The sequence below is a fragment of the Camelus dromedarius genome, chromosome 10 (genome assembly GCF_036321535.1).
Source record: "Camelus dromedarius isolate mCamDro1 chromosome 10, mCamDro1.pat, whole genome shotgun sequence".
NCBI classification, from domain to species: Eukaryota; Metazoa; Chordata; class Mammalia; order Artiodactyla; family Camelidae; genus Camelus; species Camelus dromedarius.
In genome coordinates, this window is record NC_087445.1 from 78,347,060 (window position 1) to 78,370,652 (window position 23,593).

The following is a 23,593-nucleotide window of genomic DNA, read 5'->3' on the forward strand; positions in this document are numbered from 1 at the left end:
GACCCTGTTGTGAGGGACATGGCTCCTCCCCTCTCCACTGCTCAGGACATCACTAAGGTGTGGGGACAACCTGCTTTGTCCCCACTGGGGGCTTCTGCTGTTGGAGCTGCAGAATCCTCGGTTGCTATTGGAAACGGTGATGTCACTGGCAGGAGGTGGAGCTTCAACCATCCTTTGAGTTAGGGAGGGGGAGGCACACTCCACGGGTGATGAGGACAAAGAATTGGGATCATGAGGACCAGAAGGACAAGGAGGTTCTGGAAAGGGGTGGAAGGGGTTGCTTGGAGTAAATTAGGAGAGGGGCTGCAGAGGGGAGAAGAGTGGAAACAGAGGATAGACATGGAATGTCTATCCAGGGACACACTTCACTGGGGCAAGTGCTTCTTGACGTCTAGCATTAGTCTCACCTGCTGCAGACCCAACTCCCTTTGGCCTTGGTCTCCCTACAGCTGGTTTGGGCTCAGACCCCCAGACTCTTCTGGAAGATCCAGCTCAACATGGGGCGACCACTGTCACCCCTTCTATTCTTCTCAGCCTTCCGGGGGGAGTCCAAGTCACATGGTGGGGCTGCTGATGTCCCATTTTTGAGACTTCTGGAGAGGGTAACCCCACTGCCCCTCCCCCAGAAGCATGGCTTAGGGCCTCTCCAACCACCTGAGTTTCCACCCGGCGGAGTCAGGCCCTGAAATACCACTGACTGTGGGTGAGGACTCGTGCACGCGCACGCGCGCACACACACTAACTGGCAGACATTCGGTCATGTTAAAAGACAAGCAAGGCTGCACCCGGTGACACGGACCCCTCTAATCTCCCCAAATTCGGCTCCCTGCAGGTTCGAGACAGCCCAGGTGACTGTCTCAGTGACCCATCCACACGCGAGAGCACACACGCACACATACGCGCACACAGGCTTCCCCCGCTCGCGCGCGCGCTGGAAAATGCTCACACGAACGCAGGCGCACACTCTGGAGCGGGAGGCGCCCCACCTTCGGCTCCGTATTGGGAAGCGGGGGCGGCGGGAGGGGTAGGAGACGTTGGCCCCGCTCGCCGTTCCGCAGCTGTCGCAGTCGCCGCAGCGTCGGGACCGGGACCAGCGAAGCCCGCGCCCGCAGGAGCTGTGTGTGCTCTCGGTGCGCGGCGCCCAGAGCAGCGCCGAGACCCGCTTCAGCACCGTGGACAGCGCCAGCTGCTCGGAGGGAAGCGCGGGGAACCCACACGCGCCCAGGACGGCCCCCGCCGGCCGAAGGCTCGGGTGTCCCCTTCCTTCTCGCAGACGTCCCGGGTCTAAGGCTCCCGGGGAAGACGTGGCGACCCTAGCCCGCGGGATCGGGCGCGCGCAGGACGGCCGGGGCGTCCCGCTGGGGATGTGCCGAGAGCCCCGCGTTCGCACTGCCCAGAGCCAGGGCGCTGCCCGGAGCCCATGAGCACCATGCGCCTGCTGACTCTCGCCCTGCTTTTCTCCTGCTCCTTCGCCCGAGCCGCTTGCGACCCCAAGATTGTTAACATCGGAGCGGTACTGAGCACGCGGAAGCACGAGCAGATGTTCCGCGAGGCTGTGAATCAGGCCAACAAGCGGCATGGCTCCTGGAAGATCCAGCTCAACGCCACCTCCGTCACCCACAAGCCCAACGCCATCCAGATGGCCTTGTCCGTGTGCGAAGACCTCATCTCCAGCCAGGTGCCAGCACCCCCAGGGCTCACACTGCACCAGTTCCAGCCCCTCCCCCCACCATCCTCCCTCCTTCACCCTCCATCCCTCCCGCTGTCCCAGTTTCATTCCATCCTTTCCTAGCCAGCTCCCTCCCCTTAGGAGAGGACCCCCGGAGGGCTGGTCTCATTAGCAGCCAAACACCGGTGTCTGCCAGTTCCCCATCTTAGCTCCAGACTGGTCACCTGTCATCCTGGCTTGTCCTCACAAGGGTTCTAGGGCTCAAGGCCCAGACTGGCATGTGCAGACATGTGGCCTGTTTGTTTGGTCACTGTGTATCAGTGTTGTGGGCGGGCATTCTGGTGCCTGTCCCAGCCCCAGGCACAACTGCAGGGCTTTAAACTGGATGGGGCCTGGGGCCATCTTTGTTTCTGCTTCGAGATCTCCTTCCCTTCCTCCCTCCCCTTCCCCCATCCACAGGTCTGCCTAAGATGCGAAATGGCCCAGGCGTTGAAGCAGGGTGTTGTTCCGTAGGGTAGGAACAGGCCCTCCGAGTGTGGGAGGCATCCGGGCACAGCATGGCAGCCACCAGCAGCCAGCGCTGCGGGGGAGGACACGGCTCCGGGATTTTGCCTGTCGGAGCTGTCCGCCCCTGGGCTGTGCTGCCTGCTGAATTCCAATGAAGCCACGGGATCACTGCAATGCAGCCCTTTATGTAAGAGGCAGGACTGACCCAGGTGCCAGTGCTGCTCACAATGCCCCTCCGACAGGCACGCCGTATCTACAGACACGCACGCTCACATGTGCACATATTCACCCATGTCTGTGCCCAGAGATGCAGACTTAACACATGCACATCAGCATTCCAGGCAATTGCGCATGCTCGTTGACACACACTTGCCCCCACACATGTGCGTATCCATGGACACACACCCTCATGTGCCACACATGCCAACACAGGCGCTCACACACATTCAATCATGCATACACATGCACATGTAGAGACATGCTGGCACGCAGTGTACACATGCATGCCCCAGCACACACTGTGAGTATCTGTATGGTCACACGTGTGCACACACAAGCTCATGCAAAGACTGACCAGGCACCTCTGGGTGCAAACTGGAGGGAAGGGCCAAGGGAGGGCGAACCAGTCCAAACAGCTCCAACTGTGAGGCCAGGCCAGAGCTCTGCTGGGAAAACTCCCCGTCTCACAAGCCTCTCCCCATGCTCCAGCCCAGGGCACCACAGGACAGGAGTGGGTGGAGTCTCTGTAGCCAGCAACTTCGGTCACATGCCCCACCTGGGGTGGGGGAGGGACACGACGAGGTGGAGATAGGGAATCCAGGTAGGGCCCCTTCTGGGAATCCCTCCTCCAACTTACTCAGTTTTGCTGTCTGTGGGCACAGTCCCCACAGGGAACAGCCAATGCCAGGAGCAAAGGTGATAGTAGCAGCTGTCACTCACTGTCACACCCTGTGGTCCAGGCACTGTGCATGCCTACACCATGTGGGGTCCGTGCAGCCTGCACCCTGTTTGCGTGCTGTGGGCCCTGTGGCTCAGAGAGGAGAAGGCAGATTGGGACAGACACCGGTCCTTCTAATGTGAGGGCATCAGGGAACCACCAAGCCACCTGTCCGGACTCCCTGCCTCGGGGACCAAGCCACCAGCTTCAGACCTGCCTGCAGGTGCCTTGGTGCAGGCAGGAAGGCCAGGCATCCTTGAGGATGTGGTCAGTGCCCAAGTCAGCACTGGGGCCTGCCCAAACCGGGCAGAGCTCAGCCTGGCCCTGGAAGACGCAAGCAGTGGCCTCTGGGTGGCTCCTTGCCGGCTCCTCCGGCCAATGCTTGGTCTGCCATGTTCCACACAGACCTTCTGGCGCTGCCCTCCAGCTCTGGAGTGTTGGCCCCCACCCATCTCTGACCCAGGTTGAGGTCACTGGGTGGTCTGGGTGTGAGTCCCCACAGCCAGCACTGGGGTCTCAGGGTCTCACCACACACCTCAGGGCAGCCCTCCTGTGCGAGGACAGGGGGAGCATGGGGAGGTCTGTGGTCTTCCTGCGTGCCTTCGTGGTCTTTCTCCACTTCTGACTCACACTCACGATTCATTTACACTCAGAAGATGGTTAGGGAGTCCTGCGCCCCTGCCTCGTGGATATGTGCTCCTGGGGCTGCGTGAGCACAAGCGCCCCCGGACGGCCCCCGCCCCACCTCTGCTGAGTCTGGATAGCCAGCTCCAGGGCAGGGCCCCACCTGCTCCCCTGCGCGAGCTGATCCTGTCCCCTGTGTCCACAGGTCTACGCCATCCTAGTTAGCCACCCACCTACCCCCAACGACCACTTCACTCCCACCCCCGTCTCCTACACAGCCGGCTTCTACCGCATCCCTGTCCTGGGGCTGACCACCCGCATGTCCATCTACTCAGACAAGGTAAGCCCAGCAGCTAGATGGGGACCCAGCCAGCTCTGCTCCGGTTGTTCAGACCTGGCGGCTCATTCCTGCAGCCCAGGGGCACCAGCAGCCACCCGGGAGGCTGGGTGGGGGGGTAGGTGCTATGCCAGGACAGCGGTGGGGGCCACGGGCAGAGGTACTCAGACCTTGGGCTCTGGCTCCAGGTACAACACAGTGATCTGTTTAAGCACACTCATGCACTCACACCCATACACACTCACAGTCTCAGACACACTCACCCACATTTATGCACGTGCACACCAACACACACAGCACACAAACTCATAGATACTAACAATTCCAGCCATCCACACACACTCGTGAGAACACTCACATGCTCTTACACATGCACACACACACTCACACCATCACCCACTCCTTCATGCTCACGCACACACTCACATAACACTAACGTGTTCCCTGCCCTCCACACTCATCCCGCGTCACACACTCATACACACCCACACTCAGGCAGAGTCACATGCACACCCACTCACTGACACACATGCTCACACACACCCGCACACTTGGCCCACTGACAGGAGACAGGCACCAATAGCCAGCCCTTGGAAGCACCAGAGGTCCTCCTGGCCAGAAGAAGGGATAGACAGGGCAGCTTCCCAGACAGCGGGACGAGGGGATTTTGGAGAAGGGGGGCTCCGGGAGGAGGAAAAGCCTAGAAGAGGTCGATACACAAGGGAATGATGAGGGCTGGTTACCAGCCCCTCCCCCCGGAGGGCGCAGATGGAAGAGAATGTCCACGTTGTGTCAGGTGAACGCGGAGGCAGCTTGTGGCTGGAGGGACTGGCCTGGGGGCCTCAGGTCTCAGAGCTGCAGGTCCCACTGCTCAGCATCTTGGCCCACAGGCCGGGGGTTCTGGCTGGGGGGTCTGGCTGGAGCTGTCCAGTCTTGAAGTAGCAGCTGGGGAAGTCAGGAGGTCACCAAGTAGGTTTTGCAAGAAACTCACACCCATAGCAGTGGGGAACTTGCACTAGGTCATGCAGCTCCCCAGCAGTGTCTGCCCATGATTCGGGGAGGACTGGTCAGCTGGGGATGCAAATTGGCCACCAAAAGGCTGGAAATGTCCCACAGCCTGCTGGGCAGGGACCCTAGCCTGGTGCCTGAGCTGAGGGGCCAGAGGGCTAGGTTATTGCGGGATGCTTCCCAGCTCTCCCGGTTTTCTTGTCATCTTGCTGGGAGCCCGGAGTCCTAGATAGCACGGCCTGAGGCACAGAGGTCATCTCAGCCAGGCCCAAGGTGTCTGGGATGATCAGGGATGGGTCTGCCTGGAGGTAATGGGAAAGTGAGGCCAAAGTGAGGGTCCTCTGAGATGGACCCCAAGGGAGGGAGCCACCCCCTCCAGAGGCTCTGGAAACCCCGCACACAGCTGAGGCACCCCAACTGCTCCCAGACGCACAGGTTCCACCACTGCCTCCTTCCCCTCTCTGGGCGCCAGTCCACTCATATGCAAATGGGCGAAAAATACCTCCACAAAGGAGAGCAGCAGGTGGAGCACAGGAGAGGCTGGGCGGGGGCACCCCCTCCCAGGGCAGGACACCAGCCCATCAAGTGCCCTCACCCCAGGTCCAGATTGTGGCCCGACTCTCTGGTCCAGCATGAGGGCAAACCTAATGGCCACACCTCAGAGCTCCACTCTGACTCCATTCATCCCAACCCACAGACCATCTGTGCCCAACCCATGAGTCAGAGCCAGTCCAAGACCCCACCTACAGCCCCCTTGCAGCCATGTCACCTGGTGGGTAACAGACAGTGGCAAAGGAGCACGCTTGCACTCAGATCCCAAAGCACACAGAGGGAGCAGGTGAAAGTAATCTGGAGGGCTCAGAGGACCCCAAGATCAGTGTGGGTCCACAGGAGCCCTGAAAGGATCAGCGCTGCCTGGAAGGACAGGAAGGGCCTGTGCTGAGGAGGGCGCAGCCTGCTGCCTGCGGTCCGCCCCCTCCAGTTAGCGCACTCAGAGAACCAAGGCAGGGTCCATCCTCGCCCTGGTGACTAGATGGAATATTTAGCCCCAAGAGCGAAGACTGCCTAAAAAAGACTACGGTTCCTTAAACGTGGGAAGGATCCAGTGGGGATCTTTGAGATGCTGAGTGTCAGCAAGGACTTTCTGAGCCCAGCTTGCCCAGCGAGGAGCAGCTGCTGGGGAGGAGGGGAGCCACCCCAGGAACGATTCTGCAGACCCACTGTCTCTGTCAGGGTGCTGCAGGGCAAAAACCCAGCCTCCGTGTCTCGGATTAGGTGATGCACGGTGGGGAGAGAAGCCAGATGTTTACAGGGAGGAGTGTGGGGGTGGGGGAGCCGGTCCCGGGGTCCGGGGTGAGGCAGCGAAGAGCGGAAGCGGCCGGCCCGCCAGCGCCCCCTGGCGGCGGTGTCGGCCCGGCCCCTCAGCCTCCCCATGTCGCCGCAGAGCATCCACCTGAGCTTCCTGCGCACCGTCCCACCCTACTCCCACCAGTCGAGCGTCTGGTTCGAGATGATGCGCGTCTACAGCTGGAACCACATCATCCTCCTGGTCAGCGACGACCACGAGGGCCGGGCGGCGCAGAAGCGCCTGGAGACGCTGCTGGAGGAGCGCGAGTCCAAGGTGAGGCCCGGGCCGGGGCGCCTCGCGCAGATCCAGGAGCCGGCGAGCCGCCGCTGTGTCTGTGGCCCGTGTGAACACCCTTCTCTTTTCATCGTGCATGGTCAGCACCACTACGTCTGGCGAGCGCCCGCCCCAGCCTGTCCTCGGCTCATTTCACTCGCTTTTGCCATTAGTCGAAATCTCCTTCGTGTCAGTCCCTGCGGGGCGAGGGCAGGACCACCTGGAGCTCCGCAAACACCCCGCCCCGCCCCCTGCCCTCACACGGGTCCGCAGCGCCGGCGCGCGGCTCGCAAGTCCCCAGCCCACGCAGGCCGAGGCCGAGGTCAGGCTCGGAACTCGGGCGCTGCCTCTGCCCCCTAACACTGCTCCGGTCCTCAGCGGCCTCCCCTCGGGCGGCGCTCTCAGTGAGATGGAACCACACACCACGTCCTTTCCCACAGGACCCAGTCCCCTCTCTGCTGTGACCCATTCCATGTCCTCGCGCTGGCCTCACCTCCGTCGCAGCCGCCACCTCACAGCTGCCCATCACCCTCACCGGAACCCCATCCACGGACACCTGCCACCTCCCACCCCGAGTCTGGGCCCTGCGCCTTCAGGCCTCTGCTCCCCCACTAAGCGCCCTGCCCCTCCTCTCCTCACCTCCCACTGTGGAGGCTGGGCTCCAGGCTCCTCCTGGGGACCAGTTAGCCGCCTGGCTCTCACTCACCGCTCTGCCCCAGCCCAGTCCCCATCTGGGGGGCGTGGAGAGAAATAGCCTGGAGTGCTACTTCTGGGGGTCCAGGTGACCCCCACCACCACTGCCAGCCTGAGGAAGAGCAGGTGCTCGCCACAGGAGGCCCAGGGTCCCGCCTTCACCCAGCCCAGAGGCCTGGGCGCTCAGCACCCAGGCCGTGGCCCCCGGGTTGGGTGGGGGCCAAGCTGGGCAGAGAGGGAGGGAGGCCCAGGCTGGGGAGGGCCCTGGGAGGCCAGACCAAGGGGTGGCAGGGCGCATGTTCTGTCTGTGAAATTAGAGTTGGCTTCAATAAACTGAGTGCCAACCCGGGCCCTCCAAGGCACCAGAGGCTCCAAAGGGAATAGAGGGTCCCGGGTGGGGGTGAAGCCAGAGAGCAGACCCAGAGGGCCCTGGGGGGTCCTGCTGGGGGGAGTTGGCTGAGTCTAGGAGGCGCGGCTGGCCAGCAGGACCGCAGGCCGCCCACCCAGAGAGAGCACCTCAACACCAGGCAGGCATGTCACCTCCTGGTGGGCCCACCTGTGGCCTCACACATGCCCAGGGCACACATACGCTCATCAGGCACACCCCCTGGGACCCAACCACACGCACTCACTCTCACAAGGACACGCCACCCTCCCCAAGACAATTGCCCCACACTCCACACCTCCTGCCACAGACCAGACCACAGGTGCCTTCCACACCTCCCCACGGCCCAACCAGGCTCACACACAGCATGCGTCCGCGGGCAGTCTCACCCAGACTCCCACACATGGGCACACACACACACACAGACACACACAAGTGCTCAGAGAGCCCTGGTCCCCACTCCCACCCCCACCACAGGCTAACGTGGGCTGCCGCTCCTATGCAGATGCCCACAGACATGTGCTCTCCCAGACTCCCTCACACCAGCTCTCCAGTGCAGACTGACAGACAGTGTGCACCCGTCACACACCGGTCAGCGGAAGCAGAACACCCAGACCTCTGAGAGAGGCAGAAGGGGCTGCTGGGAGGGAAGGGAAAGAGGGGACAGGGCCAGGAGGGGCTGTCACCCCCGTTCAGGACTGATGTGGGAGGGGTGGGTACTGCTGGGGCCACGTAGCAGGTTCATGGCAGGGGTGGGGGGGCAGGTGGCACCCCAGAGGGACACATTCAGCTTGGACGCAGACAGGGCCTCCCTTTGTCCTGAGTGTGACCTTCTCCAAGAGCACAGCTCCACGGCAGGGAGACTCAGTGGCCCCCAGGCCGCCTCGTCCCCCAGCACCACCCCGGCCCCCAGCCCCGCCCCGGGCCTAGGTGTTTGCGAGCTCCAGGTACGTGCCCGTCTGCAGACGTGCCGAGGAGGTGGTGTGATTGCTTTAGCGCCGTCATTTTCAACCGTTTATAATCTTCTTCTGTGTCTGCATATTTTCTCTGTGCACATTATTCATCAGAGTAAAAAAAGGAACTATGAAAACCTCGACCAACTGTCCTATGACAACAAGCGCGGACCCAAGGTATATATGCATGGACGTGCACGCCACCCACCGACTAGGGAGCCCTGGCCTCCGGCGCCTCGGCCACTAGGGCCGCAGTCCGGCCCCGCCGCGCCGCGCCGCAGGCCCGAGCAGTGAGGAGAGCGAGGTCGTGAGGCAGCAGCCGTAGGCAGGAGAAGGCAGGTGCAGGCCGAGTGGGCACCTGCGGCCCACCCACGGCGGCCTCGGCCTCGGCCTGCACCCCAGAGGCAGGCCCGGCCGCAGGAGGAGCTGCTCTCTGGGAAGTGCATGCGAATCTCTGGGACCCCCCGGGTTTCCTCGTGGAGCCCAGGAGGGAGCCCACCCGCCCAGCCGCCCGCCTGCCTGCGGTCGGGGCCACTCCCGCAGGGCCTGCGGACCAGGCCTGAGAGGAACTCCCGTGGTTTTGGAAAAGTCGGCCCCGTCTCCGCTCCCGATTGCATTCCAAAACTCTTTTCTGTTTCTTGTCCGCTGCACGCCTCTTTCTGAATCTCGGTCCACTTCAGCTTGCATGCTCAGTGCAAAAGTGAGGCCAGGAGTGAAAGGTGGAGAGACAGACACAGAGAGAGCAGAGAGCAGCGCAGGAAAGCAAGCAGGCCGAAGAAAGGACGAGCGAGGCCAGGCCCGGCCGGGCGAGGAGCCAGGAAGGCAGGTGGACAGTACAGGTGGCAGGTGCAGGCCGCGGCAGCCCTAGCTAAGCTGCCTCGGGGTTTCTAGCAGCTGCGGCTCGACTCTCGCCCCTGAGGCGCTATGTCCCCAGCCCCGGCCACCTGCTAACACTTCTGCTCACACCACAGGCTGAGAAGGTGCTGCAATTCGACCCGGGGACCAAGAACGTGACGGCCCTACTGATGGAGGCACGGGAGCTGGAGGCCCGGGTCATCATCCTCTCTGCCAGGTGAGGCCAGGCTGCGCCCCTCCCCCTGCTCCACTGCTGGGCTGGGGCCCGGGCACTGCTGGGCTGGATCTGAGTTTCCCAACTTCCAAGATGTTCTTGCCAAGGACAGTCCCCGCCCCCGCCCACATACACCGGGACTTGGGGATGGGAGATGGATAAGCCCCTGCCCTTGTGAATGCAGACGTGGCCCAGGTAATACATAGGGTGACACGGGACTCTGGGAGCTGGGATCTGGGAAAGGGACGAGGAAGTGACCTGTGGGCATGGAGGGGGGGACCCACGGCAGGGAGAGGGCTGGTGTCCTGGGACTGAAGGCAGAACAGCTGGAATGGGCAGCATAAGGTGGGGAGGCAGATGGGGACCCGTAACACCAGGCTGCTGCAGCCTGGCCCTGCTGTGACCGTGGGCACGAGCCCACAGTCAAAGCCTCCCTTTCTGCAAGTGGCTGTGAACTCCTGGGAAGGGATAGGCCTGGCCCAGGAAGAGCTCTGCTCCATGGGACATGGGAGGGCCTGTGTGGACCCCCACACACACACTGTCTCCCTATCCCAGAAGCTCTGCAGTCTCCAACAAAGCAGGGGAAAACAGCAGGGGTCACCCCGCAGCAGGCCAGAAAGAGCCAGCAGTACTCTGAGTAGCAGGGCAGGCAGGTGTCCTTTGCACATTCAGTCAACAAACCTTTGGTGCAGAGCCAGGTGCGCCCCTCCCCCAGAGGCAGAGCACAGGGTGGGCCCGCCCAGGGCTCCCCAGGGCTCCTCGCGCTAGACAGCAGGAAGCAGCTTCCTTCTCACGCTCCAGGGGGCCAGCCGGGTGTGGCAAACAGACACTGATCCCCCACAGCCCTCCATGCATGGGCACACCACACGCACTCACAGGCATACACATGAACACACGACATGCATGTGCTGTATACACAGGCACGTGCCGTATACATGTGTGTGCACCACACACGCAAAGCACACAGGACATTACCAGGCATACACACACAACACACACGCTTACACACAGACACACGTTCACCTATGTACGTGTGCATGCACACCACACGCACATGCTCTGCACATCACAGGACACATGCCCTCACACGTGTGTACATACACCATGTACATACCACACCCTCCAGACACACACAACCCCACCCATGCACATATACTGTTCCCAGAGGCACAGCATGGCCCCTCCTGAATCCACGAAAGGCCTCTGGATCGTCAGGGCAGGAAGGGACCCTTCCCCTCCCACGCTGGGCTCAGAGAGGCCAGAGTCGCACGGCAGAGGGAGACGTGCCTGCCCAGCACGCCCAGTTCCCGGGAGCCCAGGAAGACAGGCTGTCCCCTGGGCAGGGCAGAGACAGGTCTTCTTGAATGAGCACATGTTGGCTCCGCCTTCATGAGGGCTGAGGAGAGCGTTTTGCAGAGAGGCCTCATCAAGCCGATCAGTCCTTGACAAATTTGCTACAGGGAGCCTCCGAGTTTCTAATTTGCTTCCAAAACTTTAAAAAAAAAACTTTCTGAAATTGTCTTTACTGGGATCCGCTCTTTTCATAAAACAGTTTGATGGGTTGATCGGACTTTTGTCGGGAACTGTTTTACTAAAGGTATCAGTTTCCCTGGACTTGAGCAGAGGCGTGTGCTCCTGCTGCCAAACCCAGCATCACAGACCTGAATGGTGTCAAGCAGGCAATCTTCTCTGCCAGGCCTAGTGGGCACCGCTGAGAGTGGGCACATTGCACCCTGACATGCACGGTGTAGGTCTTGCCGGGCAATCCTGGCTGGGGGCTGCCTGGAGCCACCCTATTCTGTGTGGCTTACATCCAACAGTAACATTCTTCTTGAGAGCAAACATTGGAGATTTGCATTTCTTCGTTGGCTAATCCTTGAGAAGACTGGGGGCAGACCTCTTAGGGAACCTAGAGTCACCTTGGTTTCCAGAGTCAGCCATTGTGAAAATAACCCACCACTTGGACAATCTGTCCAGCCTCTCTGGACATCAGTACCCTAATGCCCATGTATTTGAGAAGCAAAGGGCCAGTTGTGGTCCAGGCCCACCTGGGGCCAGGTCTGGCCCAATGGGGAAGAGAAGGTGGGAGTGCCACCAGGCCCACGGTCCTTCTCCTGACCAGGGAGACGCCAGCCCTAGAGGACCGGGTCCACAGGGGCTCACCTGTGAGGACAAACCGAGAGCTCAGGACCACATGTGCCTGCAAGGCGAGGTCTGTGCTCTGTCCTGCCAGTGGCCTGAGCCCTGGGAGGCAGGGACAGCACGGCCACTTGTGCAGAATCCAAATGGGAGAGCAGAAGCCCTCATCTCTCCAGTGGCTTCTGCAGCAATGCCCAGGCAGCTCCCAGGCACTCGGCCCCAGCAGCATCTGACCCTCCAGAAAGCCCCCAGCCCCTCATTTCACAAGTTTAGACATGAAGGACCAGAGAGGATACGGCTTGTCCAGGAAGTTGCAGGAGCATGGGCTCAGGGGTGGACTGTCCTGGCACAGTGTCTCTGCCATTCACCACTGGTGTGTCCTGGGGGCCTCAATTTCCCCTCTTGACATGGGGATGGTACTAAAGCCCGTCTCGCAGGAATGTTGTGAGAATTAAATAAGATAGTCCACGGCAGCATTCGGAATGGTGCCTCGTACATGCTGAGCAACTGATCCATCAATTATCAACCATCATCATCCCATGTGTCCCTACCACCAAGGGCAGGGGCCAGCAAGAGACCCCTGTGAAGCTCTGGGGGTCTTGCCCCACCCCCATCACTTCTGTGGGAATCTCCTGGCCCAGGAGCAGTGCAGGCTGAGAGCGGGGGCCTGGGATGGGAATTGTCCCCCATCTCTGCAGTGTCTGCAGGCCTCAAGGCAGGCTAGGGGCTGGGGAAGGGGCAGGGGCAGGCCACGCTGCGGAGGAGGCCCTGGGAATCTGGAGCAGCTGCCGCCAGCCATGGGTGGGGAGGACTGGAGTCCTGGCCCGTCACCCCTCTCTGCCCCACAGCGAGGACGACGCTGCCACCGTGTACCGCGCAGCCGCGATGCTGAACATGACGGGCTCGGGGTACGTGTGGCTGGTGGGGGAGCGCGAGATCTCAGGGAATGCCCTGCGCTACGCCCCGGACGGTGAGTGCTGGGCTCCCGGGTCCCGGTGGGCAGGGGTCCCCCACGGGCTCTAAGCAGACGCTCGCCCCAGGCATCATCGGGCTGCAGCTCATCAACGGCAAGAACGAGTCAGCTCACATCAGCGACGCCGTGGGCGTGGTGGCCCAGGCGGTGCACGAGCTTCTGGAGAAGGAGAACATCACCGACCCGCCACGGGGCTGCGTGGGCAACACCAACATCTGGAAGACAGGGCCGCTCTTCAAGAGGTGGGCGGGGCCTCTCCCCGGGGGGCGGGGCCTCTCTTCTGAGTGGGCAGGGCCAATCTTCTGAGTTGGGCGTGGCCGCTCTTCTAAGGCGGGAAAACTACTCTCCTCAAGTAGGGGGGGCACCATTCCAGGGTTGGGAATAGTCGCTGTTCGCCCAGTGCTCCAGCCCAGCCTGCTGTATCCTACAGAGACAGCCATCTTCCCCAGTTTCCTCCTCTGCCCCCACCTCCCCTGCACCCTCACTTCCACTGTGATAATCATCTATCTGCCCCATTTCCAACGCTGGCACCCACGCCTTGAATGTCACTGAAGTCATGGCTGCCTCCATTGCTCCTGCCACCACCTTTTCACACTACAGCCAACCGTGAGACTCCACCCCACTCACCAGGGTGGCTAATAGCCCTGGGGAGGAGAATCCTGCTGCAGGGGGGGCTGTGAGACTCTACAGGCCCAGGAGGTCAGACCACAAGTCCAGGGATGACACACAAGCCTGTAGAGAGGCAGGGCTGGCCAGAGACCCAGGCGGATGGCTGCAGTGGGGCAGGAGTTAATTCACAGAATCCTGGACACCATGCCACTAGGGTGGGGAGGCCCTACCCATCACCAACATCCCCACCCCCAAGTATCATGTGCAGAGCCGTGGCCTCTGGTGCCCACAAGAGGAGTACACACACCACTGCAGATAAAGGGACCATATGTGCATACATGCACATGTGTGTGTACACAGACTCAGAGGCACATGGCACATCACACATGTGCCACAGGTACATGTTGCACCCACACAAAGACCTTGTGTGCACACATATAGGGCACGCACACATACACACAAGTGCGACCACACAGGGAGACAGGACTTGAACCCTGCCTCCCCTGCTTGCTGCTGAGTGGGCTGCAGCATCCTCCCTGGGCTGCTGCCTCCTCGTCTTTACAGCCAGGACAGCTATTGGGAATCAAACATTCCAACCCATGGAAAGCCCTCCAGACAGGGTCCTGACCCCGGGAGCTGCTTGTGCTGTCCATCGGTGCTGGCAGACAGGCACACCACCCGTCGGGCTCACCCTGCGAGGGTCCGACTGTGCCCCTGGAGACTCCAACCCATCGCCCTCTCCAGAGTACTGATGTCCTCCAAGTACGCGGAAGGAGTGACTGGCCGCGTGGAGTTCAATGAGGACGGGGACCGCAAGTTCGCCAACTACAGCATCATGAACCTGCAGAACCGCAAGCTGGTGCAAGTCGGCGTCTACAACGGCACCCACGTAGGTGGGGGTCATGAGGGGGTGGGGGCTGGGGCCTTAGGGTCCTGGGGCCAAGACCCCTGCGTGGCCACCCTCCATCTCATACTCCCACCCCCAGGTCATCCCCAATGACAGGAAGATCATCTGGCCTGGTGGAGAGACAGAGAAGCCCCGAGGCTACCAGATGTCCACCAGACTGAAGGTGGGGGCCCGCCACTGTGCCACAGCCTCCGTACCCTGTGTTCTCCCTCCAGCCCCTCAGGCGCAGATGAGAGGACAGTGAGGCCATGAGAGGGACTGAAGGAATTGGGAGCAGGACCGGCCTGGCTGCCACGGTGCACACCTGGCCCTGCCGGGGAGTGGGAAGTGAGTGGAGGGAGGAGAGGAAGCCGCTGGCTCCCCATCCCAAGGACCCTCTCCAGTGTCCCTCCTGACCACCCTATGTGGGACAGGACTCCCCTGGGGATGAGCTGATCGGGGACAGAGGGACAGATGGGTGGCCATTCTGTGGACTTCAGCTTCAGTATGCTCCATCCTGAGTCCTGCTCCTGGGGGTGGACCTCCATACTCTTTATCACTCCCCCAGGTGGTCCTCACCCCCCGAGCCTTCGTGGCCCCCTGCCAACACTGGGTCAAGCTGTCCCTCTGACCCTGGCCTCCCTGCAGCACTCCCCGCGGCAGGCTGTCCCCGCCATGACTCTGGGCCTCTGGGAGCCCCCTCTCCTGGTTGGACTTATCTCTCCCAGCTTCTCTGCCTTGGCCTGACTCTTCCATGCCCCTTGGGCTCATCCCTGGGCCCCTGCTCCTCCCAGGGTGCTCTCCTGTGAGTCCCTCCCATACAAGATCCAGCTGGCATCTTAGCTCACCCAAGGCAAGGACCTCACAAGCAATGTGCTCAGTCAGCCTTCTCCTGGGGTCCCCAGGTCCTCAAATGTCTCTGGATCTTTTCTGGTTTCTGAGCCCACCCCCATGGCCGCTCACCTGGACCCCTTTGTGAGCACCTGCCCACAGGTCACCACCCCTCTCGACTGGCACACCTCTTCGTGCCATTCAGACATGTCATGTTGAAAAGTCTGAAAGTAAAACAGCCAAAACAGATGGCCAGATGGTCCCACACAGGCTGTGCGAGGCAAATGGCTATTTATAACTTTTGGGGGGGGGGGCTTCACTGAGTTTTTACAAGCACAGGCATATTGCTTGTATAATAGAAAAACATGATGAAAGTTTTAAAAGCAAATAAGCTCCTTCAGGGGCTCCCAATCCCCTGCGGGAAAAAAAACAAAATGCTACCCCTTAGCCGAGGCTTGGGCCTGCCCACCCTGCAGGCGATGGGACCTCTCATGCTAAGCCCTGTTTACTTTGCATGCTTAACCCCAGCATTGCTTCTGGGGACTCCTCATCCTCTGCCAGGCTTGGTCCAGTCCCCTCTGCCCTGTCTGTGTCCTCCCCACCCCCAGGCTAAAGGCCCTTGAAGGACAGGGGGGAAAGAGAGTTCCAGCACGGGCCGCAAGGAGCCCCTGGATTGAAGAGGCAGGTCACAGAAGAGAGTGCAGCCTCCGTAGGGGGAAGAGGAAGGGAGGAAAGACAGACCATCAGACCAAGACCCGCTGCTGGGGAGGCTGAGGGCCGGGAGAGGCCCAGGGATCAGACAAGGGGAGCCCTCTGGGTCCCTGGGACTGCGCAGGCTCTGAGTGGACGTGCGCCTGTCCTCACGACGGGGCAGGCCTTGGGCTAGGACAGGGAGTTTCTTGTCCCTGAGAGGTCAGAGGAGGCGCCCAGGGCAGACTGGACATTCCAGCAAGTGCCTCCAACGGAGGGAGTGATGTGTAAGCCAAGAAAGGGAGGAAAAGTGGGGGAGACAAAAGCACAGTGTTTCAGAGGGGCAGGCGCCTTCTGAAGGCTGCAGTGCACGGGCAGCAGGCGGACTGATTCCCTGAAGTTCCAGAAAGGGGCACTGTTGGGTGGGGGGTGGGGGGCACGTGGGAGATTTGGAGGGGCTCCAGGGGAGTCTGGGCGCTGAGAGGACAGCACTCCCAGGGCAGCCCAGGCTGGGTGGGCCACGCTGGGTATCTTTCTCCCCTCTAGATTGTGACGATCCACCAGGAGCCCTTCGTGTATGTCAAGCCGACGCTGAGCGACGGCACGTGCAAGGAGGAGTTCACGGTCAATGGGGACCCCGTCAAGAAGGTCATCTGCACGGGGCCCAACGACACGTCGCCAGGCAGTCGTGAGTGCCGGGCTGGTGCGCGGGCCGTGGGGGCGCGGCGGGGCGGGGCGGCGGCGAGCCCCTCGGTTACCTCTCCTCCCCTTGCCCCCCCAGCACGCCACACAGTGCCTCAGTGCTGTTACGGCTTCTGCATCGACCTACTCATCAAGCTGGCGCGGACCATGAACTTCACTTATGAGGTGCACCTGGTGGCCGATGGCAAGTTCGGCACGCAGGAGCGGGTGCGTGTGGACCGCTGGGAGCCGGCGTGGGACCGGGTGGGGCGGACCGGGCCTTACTAGGGGAAGGGCCTTGGGTGGGCGGGGCCTGCGAGCTGGGGCGGAGTCTGGAGTGGGCGAACCCTAAGATGGGTTAGGGCCGGCGCCTGTGGCGGGAGTGGGGCCGCCGGGGTCCGAGTCCCCACCTGCTGTGTTGCCCCGCAGGTGAACAACAGCAATAAGAAGGAGTGGAACGGGATGATGGGCGAGCTGCTCAGCGGGCAGGCGGACATGATCGTGGCGCCGCTCACCATCAACAACGAGCGCGCGCAGTACATCGAGTTCTCCAAGCCCTTCAAGTACCAGGGCCTGACCATCCTGGTCAAGAAGGTGGGCGGGGCCCGCGGAGTGGGGCGCGGCCCTCGGAGGGCCTGGGCGGAGCTGACCGCCTGTCCTCCTGCAGGAGATCCCCCGGAGCACGCTGGACTCGTTCATGCAGCCCTTCCAGAGCACGCTGTGGCTGTTGGTCGGGCTGTCAGTGCACGTGGTGGCCGTGATGCTCTACCTCTTGGACCGCTTCAGGTAAGCGAAGCCTGGGGGCCGGACACCTCCACCTGCGGGTTGGGCGCAGCCGGCGAGGGTGGGGCGAGGCTGCCTCTCCCGCCCTCTCCCGCCCGCCCTCTGCGCCCCGCAGCCCCTTCGGCCGGTTCAAAGTGAACAGCGAGGAGGAAGAGGAGGACGCGCTGACCCTGTCTTCCGCCATGTGGTTCTCCTGGGGCGTCCTGCTCAACTCTGGCATCGGGGAAGGTGAGGCCATGCCCGGGGCCCATCCCGCTCCGCCCACCTCCACCGGCCAGGAACTGAGGGTTCTCTGCCCGCAGGCGCCCCCCGGAGCTTCTCCGCGCGCATCCTAGGTATGGTGTGGGCTGGGTTCGCCATGATCATCGTGGCCTCCTACACTGCCAACCTGGCGGCCTTCCTGGTGCTGGACCGGCCGGAAGAGCGCATCACAGGCATCAACGACCCACGAGTGAGGCCCGGCCCGACCCGGAGGGGGAGGGGGGTTAGGTCAGCGGCTGCGGCAGGTGGGGCCGGGGAGTAGCTGCGAGCCCCGTCTCTCACCGCAGCTGAGGAATCCCTCTGACAAGTTCATCTACGCAACGGTGAAGCAGAGCTCGGTGGACATCTACTTCCGGCGGCAGGTGGAGCTGAGCACCATGTACCGGCACATGGAGAAACACAACTACGAGAGCGCGGCCGAGGCCATCCAGGCCGTGCGGGACAAGTGAGGGGGAGGGGCACCGGGCGGGGCGGGACAAGTGAGGCGACACCTTTACAGTAAAAGTCGGAATGTCCAGACCAGATGGGAACCACGGCAGGGGCTAGAAACGAGGTTTCCAGCCTGGCAGGAGGAAGGATTGAGAAGGAGCCAGGGCAGCCCAACTGCTCAGGCTCCGGTGACCCCTGCCCCTGCCCACAGCAAGCTGCATGCCTTCATCTGGGACTCCGCGGTGCTGGAGTTTGAGGCCTCGCAGAAGTGTGACCTGGTGACCACGGGTGAGCTGTTCTTCCGCTCCGGCTTTGGCATCGGCATGCGCAAGGACAGCCCCTGGAAGCAGAATGTCTCCCTGTCCATCCTCAAGTGAGTCTTCCTCACCTGCTGTATCTCTGCCCCACGAAGACCCCCTCCTGAGCCCTGCCCCAGGCACACCGGCTCCCAGTGCCAGACTCCACTCGGCTCACACGCTCTGCCCACGCAGGTCGCACGAGAACGGCTTCATGGAAGACCTGGACAAGACGTGGGTACGGTACCAGGAGTGTGATTCGCGCAGCAACGCCCCTGCTACCCTGACCTTTGAGAACATGGCAGGTGAGTCCCCCCATTTTGCTCAACACCCATGCTGGTCCTGGGTGGGTGCCCCAGGGGGCCGGCAGCCTGGCAGGCCAACAGCTGAGGCGCTGGGTCCTGGCCCGCAGGGGTCTTCATGTTGGTGGCTGGGGGCATCGTGGCCGGGATCTTCCTGATCTTTATCGAGATCGCCTACAAGAGGCACAAGGACGCTCGCCGGAAGCAGATGCAGCTGGCCTTCGCAGCGGTGAACGTGTGGAGGAAGAACCTGCAGGTAGGGCAGGACACCCTCTGAGGCCTGGTGCCCATGGCCCGGCCTGGCCCCGGCCCTCCTCCATCCCCACAGGCCGAAGCACTGGCTCTGGCTCCCAGGAGCCCATGTGGGCAAGACTGGAGCTAGGAGCCCAGCCAGGGGCAGCACTGGTGGAGGGCCACCTGCAGGTGGCCGCCACTGCAAAGCCGGGCTCCAAGCATCTGCCTGGCCCCTCTGTCTCCAGAGTCGCCCACCTGCACCCATTCCATAGGAAGGCAAACTGAGGCAGGGTAAGACAGGGACCCACCTGGGTGTAGCACGTGATTCCAAGACGCATCCTGCCCTCGCCGCCCAAGCCCCTCCTTGGCACCCTCTGGGGACCCCTCCCCTGATGCCCTGCTGTGTCCTGTGCTGCCTACTACTCCAGTCTTAACTAGCCGGCTGGTCCTGCCTGGCACCCCAGCCTGTGTCAGGCTGTGTGTGGGGTGGCCACAGCCCACCTGGGTTGGGCTTGTGCCCCATGGTCCAGCCCCAGTCTGCCCCATCTCTTCTCTTTCTCTGGGTGCCTCCCCAGAGCCTGCGTCCTGGGAAGAAGCTGGTGATGCCGAGAGGGAGGGCCATGGGCGGACGGGGTTGCCAGAGCCCCTGCACCTCTCATCTGCCCACTCTTGCTCTTGGGACCTGGCCGCTGCCCGCTGCTCTCACTGGCAGGCACAGGCCATCCTGGCCCTCAGACCTGAGGCCAGTGTCCCCGGAGCTGCCTCTGTCTCTCTATCGCTCCAATTCATCTCGCCACCTGCCTTTGGCCCCTCAGCCCCTTCCTGAATCTCAGTGTGCTTCCTTGGGGGTCAGAATCGATGGTGGGGCCTGCAGGCAACCCCTTCAGGGCTCGGAGGGCTCCTCCTCTTTGGGATGCCCGGAAACCAGGGGCCCCTAGGAGCCAGGGAGCCAGGCGGATCTCCCAGCAAGAAAGCCAAATGGGACACCCTAAGCCCAGCCCCAGCTCAAGCAAGGTCAGGCCCAAGAAGTGGGCAGGAGCAGAGGCCACCTGCGCATGTCCAATGGTCGGTCGGTCTATCCAGCACATGGAGGCAGGCAGGCGCGAGGGCCTGAGTGGCCAGCCAGGCCAGGCAGCAGTCCCCCAGGAGCAGGCGAGGGCAGGTGTGGCCGCCACCCTTAGCCGTCTAATCACTTATACATATTCATTTTAGGATAGAAAGAGTGGTAGAGCAGAGCCCGACCCTAAAAAGAAAGCCACATTTAGGGCTATCACCTCCACCCTGGCTTCCAGCTTCAAGAGACGTAGGTCCTCCAAAGACACGGTAAGGGGAAGAGCGCCCAGTTCCACGTCTCCAACTCTGATCTCGCCCGCCCTCCGTGTCTGTGTCCCGTGCATCAGGCGTGCCCTCTCCCCTCCCTCGCCATCCCACCACCCCCACCGCTGACTGCCCTGGCCCTTCTGCCCTCACCTCTATCTGCCCAGCACACTAGGTCTTCTCTCTCTGACTCTCTAGACCTTCCTCTCTTGGTCCTTTCTCCTGCTGGCCCTCACTGGGTCCTCTCCCCGTGTGTCTCTGCGTCAGTCTGCCCCGCCATGCCACGACACCATGCACCATCTTGAAGCTGTGTCATGTTGTTGGTCAGCCAGTCAGGCTCATCGCCTCGGGGCTGTGCCCGGGGCACCAGGAGCCCAGAGCCACCCTGTTCCAGGCTCCTCACCTGTCAGGAGGCCACACCACCTCTCTGTCACGTCCGTTTCTCCAGCCTCTCCCAGAGGGGCCCGCCGCCCTCTCCCTCCCTGCGACGTCCGTGGAGGGGTGGCTGTGATGTCCCATCCGTCCATCTGTCTGGCTGCCAGCCCCGCCACCCAGACACCTGTCTCACGTGTCTCACCAGAGCCATGCCTGTTGCACCCCCTCCATGTGGTCTCTGTGTGGGCCGGGGCTGGGGGCCGGGCCTGGCTCCATCTGGGTGGACGGCTGGGGCCTGGAGTGGGAACAGGCCCTTGGCCACAGGGGACCGTCAGGTGGGAATGGGTGGGACCTGAGTGGGTGGCTCCCACCCCAGGCCGAGCAGGGGCCCTGCCAGAGGCGTGCTGGCAGCACCAGAGGTCTGAGAACAGGCAGGGGTGGCCCTGCAAGCCGTGGGCACTGAGGCTCCCAGACAGGGGCCTGGGAAGGAAAGGCCTCCCCGGAGAAGACCAGCGCCTCATCTCCTGACCCCTGGCCTCTTCATAGCCAGGCCTCCCGCCTGAGCCAATGTTCCCTGCCCTGCCTTGGGCAGCCCCTCACTGCCCCAGATGTGTGCACTTGAACCCCAAACCTGACCCAGCCCCACTAGAAGCATCCCCGGGTGAGGAAGGGGCCACCAGAGCCAGCACTGCCCTCAGCCCAGTGGCCTCCCTGCAGTCCAGGGGCAGATTGGCCTCCAGCCCACAGGAAGTCCCCAGTTCATAGGCAGCATCACCCCACAGGGTCATGCTCAAAGGTGGGAGCAAGATTTGCAGCTTCCTTCCCCACCCCAGCTCATGGGAAGAGGGGCAGACACAGGACACAGACAGGGCTTGGCACAGCCATGTGAGTCCAGGGTGAAGCCACCAGATGCACTGAGAGGGGCCCATGAGGCCTGGCTGCTCCACTTCCCAGAGCTCAGCACGGGCAGGGTGGGTGGACAATGAGGGTCTACGGGGCTGGGAGCACAGGCCTGGGGTTGTCTAAGCCCAGGAAAGTGGGTAGAGCCTGAGCCAGGGACCCCACCAGGGGGTGCAGAACCAGAGAGGAGCAGGGCTGGGGGGAGGCAATCCAGGGAGAAAGAACGCCAGAAGACAGCACTTTGGGGGCAGGCAGCTGAAAGGGGGAGCACGAAAGTCCTGCAGGCCATCAGCCACTCCCTGAGGGCATCACTGAGTGCCCCCCCCAGCCCCAGCCTGGAGCAGACACACACGCCCCTTAGCTGGTCCAGGTGCAGCTCAGAGACACTCACGGTGCCTTTCCGGGGACACGCTCCCAGCAGACTCCTTGCCCAAGCCTCCCTGGGCACCAGGGATCCTCCTCCAGGCCAGCTCTGGTGGCACATGGCATCTGGGGCTGGCCTGCCCTGCAAGGGTGACTGGGGACACTGCCAGCTTGGGGCTGGGTGGGGGAGGGCAGCCCAGCTCCCACTGTTCCAGGCTGGGCGCCTGCTCGGAGGGAGGCCTGGGTGGGGGGTTCTGTCGGGAGGGGTGGGGTCAGTCCGGCTGCTGAGATCCTCTGCCCCTGTCCTGTGGCCGGTCCGGGCCAGGGCGGCACTGGGCGCTCAGGGCTGGGGTCCCTGGCGGCCGGCGGGGTTAGCGGGTATTGATTGTTGGTTCTTATTTATAGAGCACCGGGGGTGGACGCGGCGCTTTGCAAAACCAAAAAGACACAGTGCTGCCGCGACGCGCTATTGAGAGGGAGGAGGGCCAGCTGCAGATGTGTGCCCGTCATAGGGAGAGCTGAGACGCCCTGCCCGCCCTCCTCTGCCCCCCTCCCCCGCAGACAGACAGACAGACGGACGGGACAGCGGCCCGGCCCACGCAGAGTCCCGGAGCACGACGGGGTCAGGGGAGGAGCGCCCCCCAAGCCTCCCCCAGGCCGCGCCCGCCTGCCTGCTGGTCGGCCGGCTGGCCGGTCCACCCGTCCCGGCCCCGCGCGTGCCCCCGAGCGTCGGGCTAATGGGCGCCTTGTCTGTGTATTTCTATTTTGCAGCAGTACCATCCCACTGATATCACGGGCCCGCTCAACCTCTCAGATCCCTCGGTCAGCACCGTGGTGTAAGGCCCCCGGAGGCGCCCACCTGCCCAGTTAGCCCGGCCAAGGACACTGATGGGTCCTGCAGCTCGGGAAGGCCCGAGGGAAGCCCACCCGCCAGAGACTGCCCACCCTGGGCCTCCCGTCCCTACATCTGCCCTGCTGCTGGCCGGCAGCCCCTACTGGACTGAGGCACGGACCAGAGCGGCTGAGGACGGGCCAGAGCTGAGCGGGCTGGGCAGGGCCGCAGGGCACTCCGGCAGAGTCAGGGCCCTGGGGTCTCTGAGCAGTGGGGAGACGGGCTGACTTGGCCCCAGGCGGAGGGGCTTGGAGCAGAGACTGAAGCCCCATCCTTCCCCCAGCCACCACCAGAGCCACAGTGGGGGCCCTTGGCCACCCCCTCCCACAGCACCCGCACCTCACCGCCTTGCTCCACCTCTCCTCTTCTTGCTCACGCCCCTCCTCCGCCTGACCCCATCCTCCGAGCTTGCCCTGCCTTTTCCCTTCTGCAGACCCTGACCCTCCCCCACAGCTGGCAGCCGCCTCCCAGGGGGTGCTCCGGCTCCCCATTGCCTCCCACCTTCTCTGGACTCTGCAAGGGCTGAGCCTTCTCTTTGCCTACTCTGGCCTGCAGCCCAGGATGGGCTTCCCCAGACGCTGGCTCAGGACTGTCCTCAGCCCTGCGCCCCACCTTGTACAGGCCCAGCCCCTCCCGTGTCCCGGCGCGTGCCTTCCCCCAGCAGCCTGTGTGCAGCCGCGGGCCACCTCTCTGCCCCAGGGGCCGGGCGCGCACCGCCCACCCCCGCCCCGATCCGGTGTGTGCAGTGGTGATGCCTAAAGGAATGTCACGAAAATTTCGATCTGTGTCGCTTGTTGATGCCTGCAGGGAGTGTGGAGGAGGGCACGGG

The 23,593-nt window shown here is 62.7% G+C and overlaps 1 protein-coding gene across 8 annotated transcripts; it reads left to right on the top strand.

The window, feature by feature from the left end:
• Positions 1-963: 963 nt before the first annotated feature.
• Positions 964-23,499, top strand: GRIN1 (glutamate ionotropic receptor NMDA type subunit 1). 8 transcript variants are annotated; one of them, XR_004136492.2, is made up of 22 exons: positions 964-1,678; positions 3,943-4,077; positions 6,527-6,703; positions 8,849-8,911; positions 9,706-9,806; positions 12,791-12,912; positions 12,983-13,157; positions 14,269-14,413; positions 14,511-14,594; positions 16,478-16,619; positions 16,713-16,840; positions 17,042-17,206; positions 17,280-17,398; positions 17,511-17,623; positions 17,698-17,846; positions 17,944-18,101; positions 18,297-18,458; positions 18,577-18,686; positions 18,794-18,939; positions 20,130-20,240; positions 22,278-22,494; positions 22,644-22,716. XR_004136492.2 is itself a non-coding variant. In XM_031450977.2 (21 exons), the coding sequence occupies exons 1-21, from the start codon at positions 1,421-1,423 to the stop codon at positions 22,710-22,712; spliced, it is 2,832 nt and encodes a 943-aa protein (XP_031306837.1). In that variant the 5' UTR covers positions 964-1,420; the 3' UTR covers positions 22,713-23,499. The 8 variants fall into 8 exon arrangements, 4 of the variants coding, with proteins under 4 accessions (XP_031306837.1, XP_031306840.1, XP_031306838.1 ...); XR_010382856.1 differs by lacking the exon at positions 20,130-20,240; XM_031450977.2 differs by lacking the exon at positions 22,278-22,494 and having other exon boundaries at positions 22,644-23,499.
• Positions 23,500-23,593: the final 94 nt, after the last annotated feature.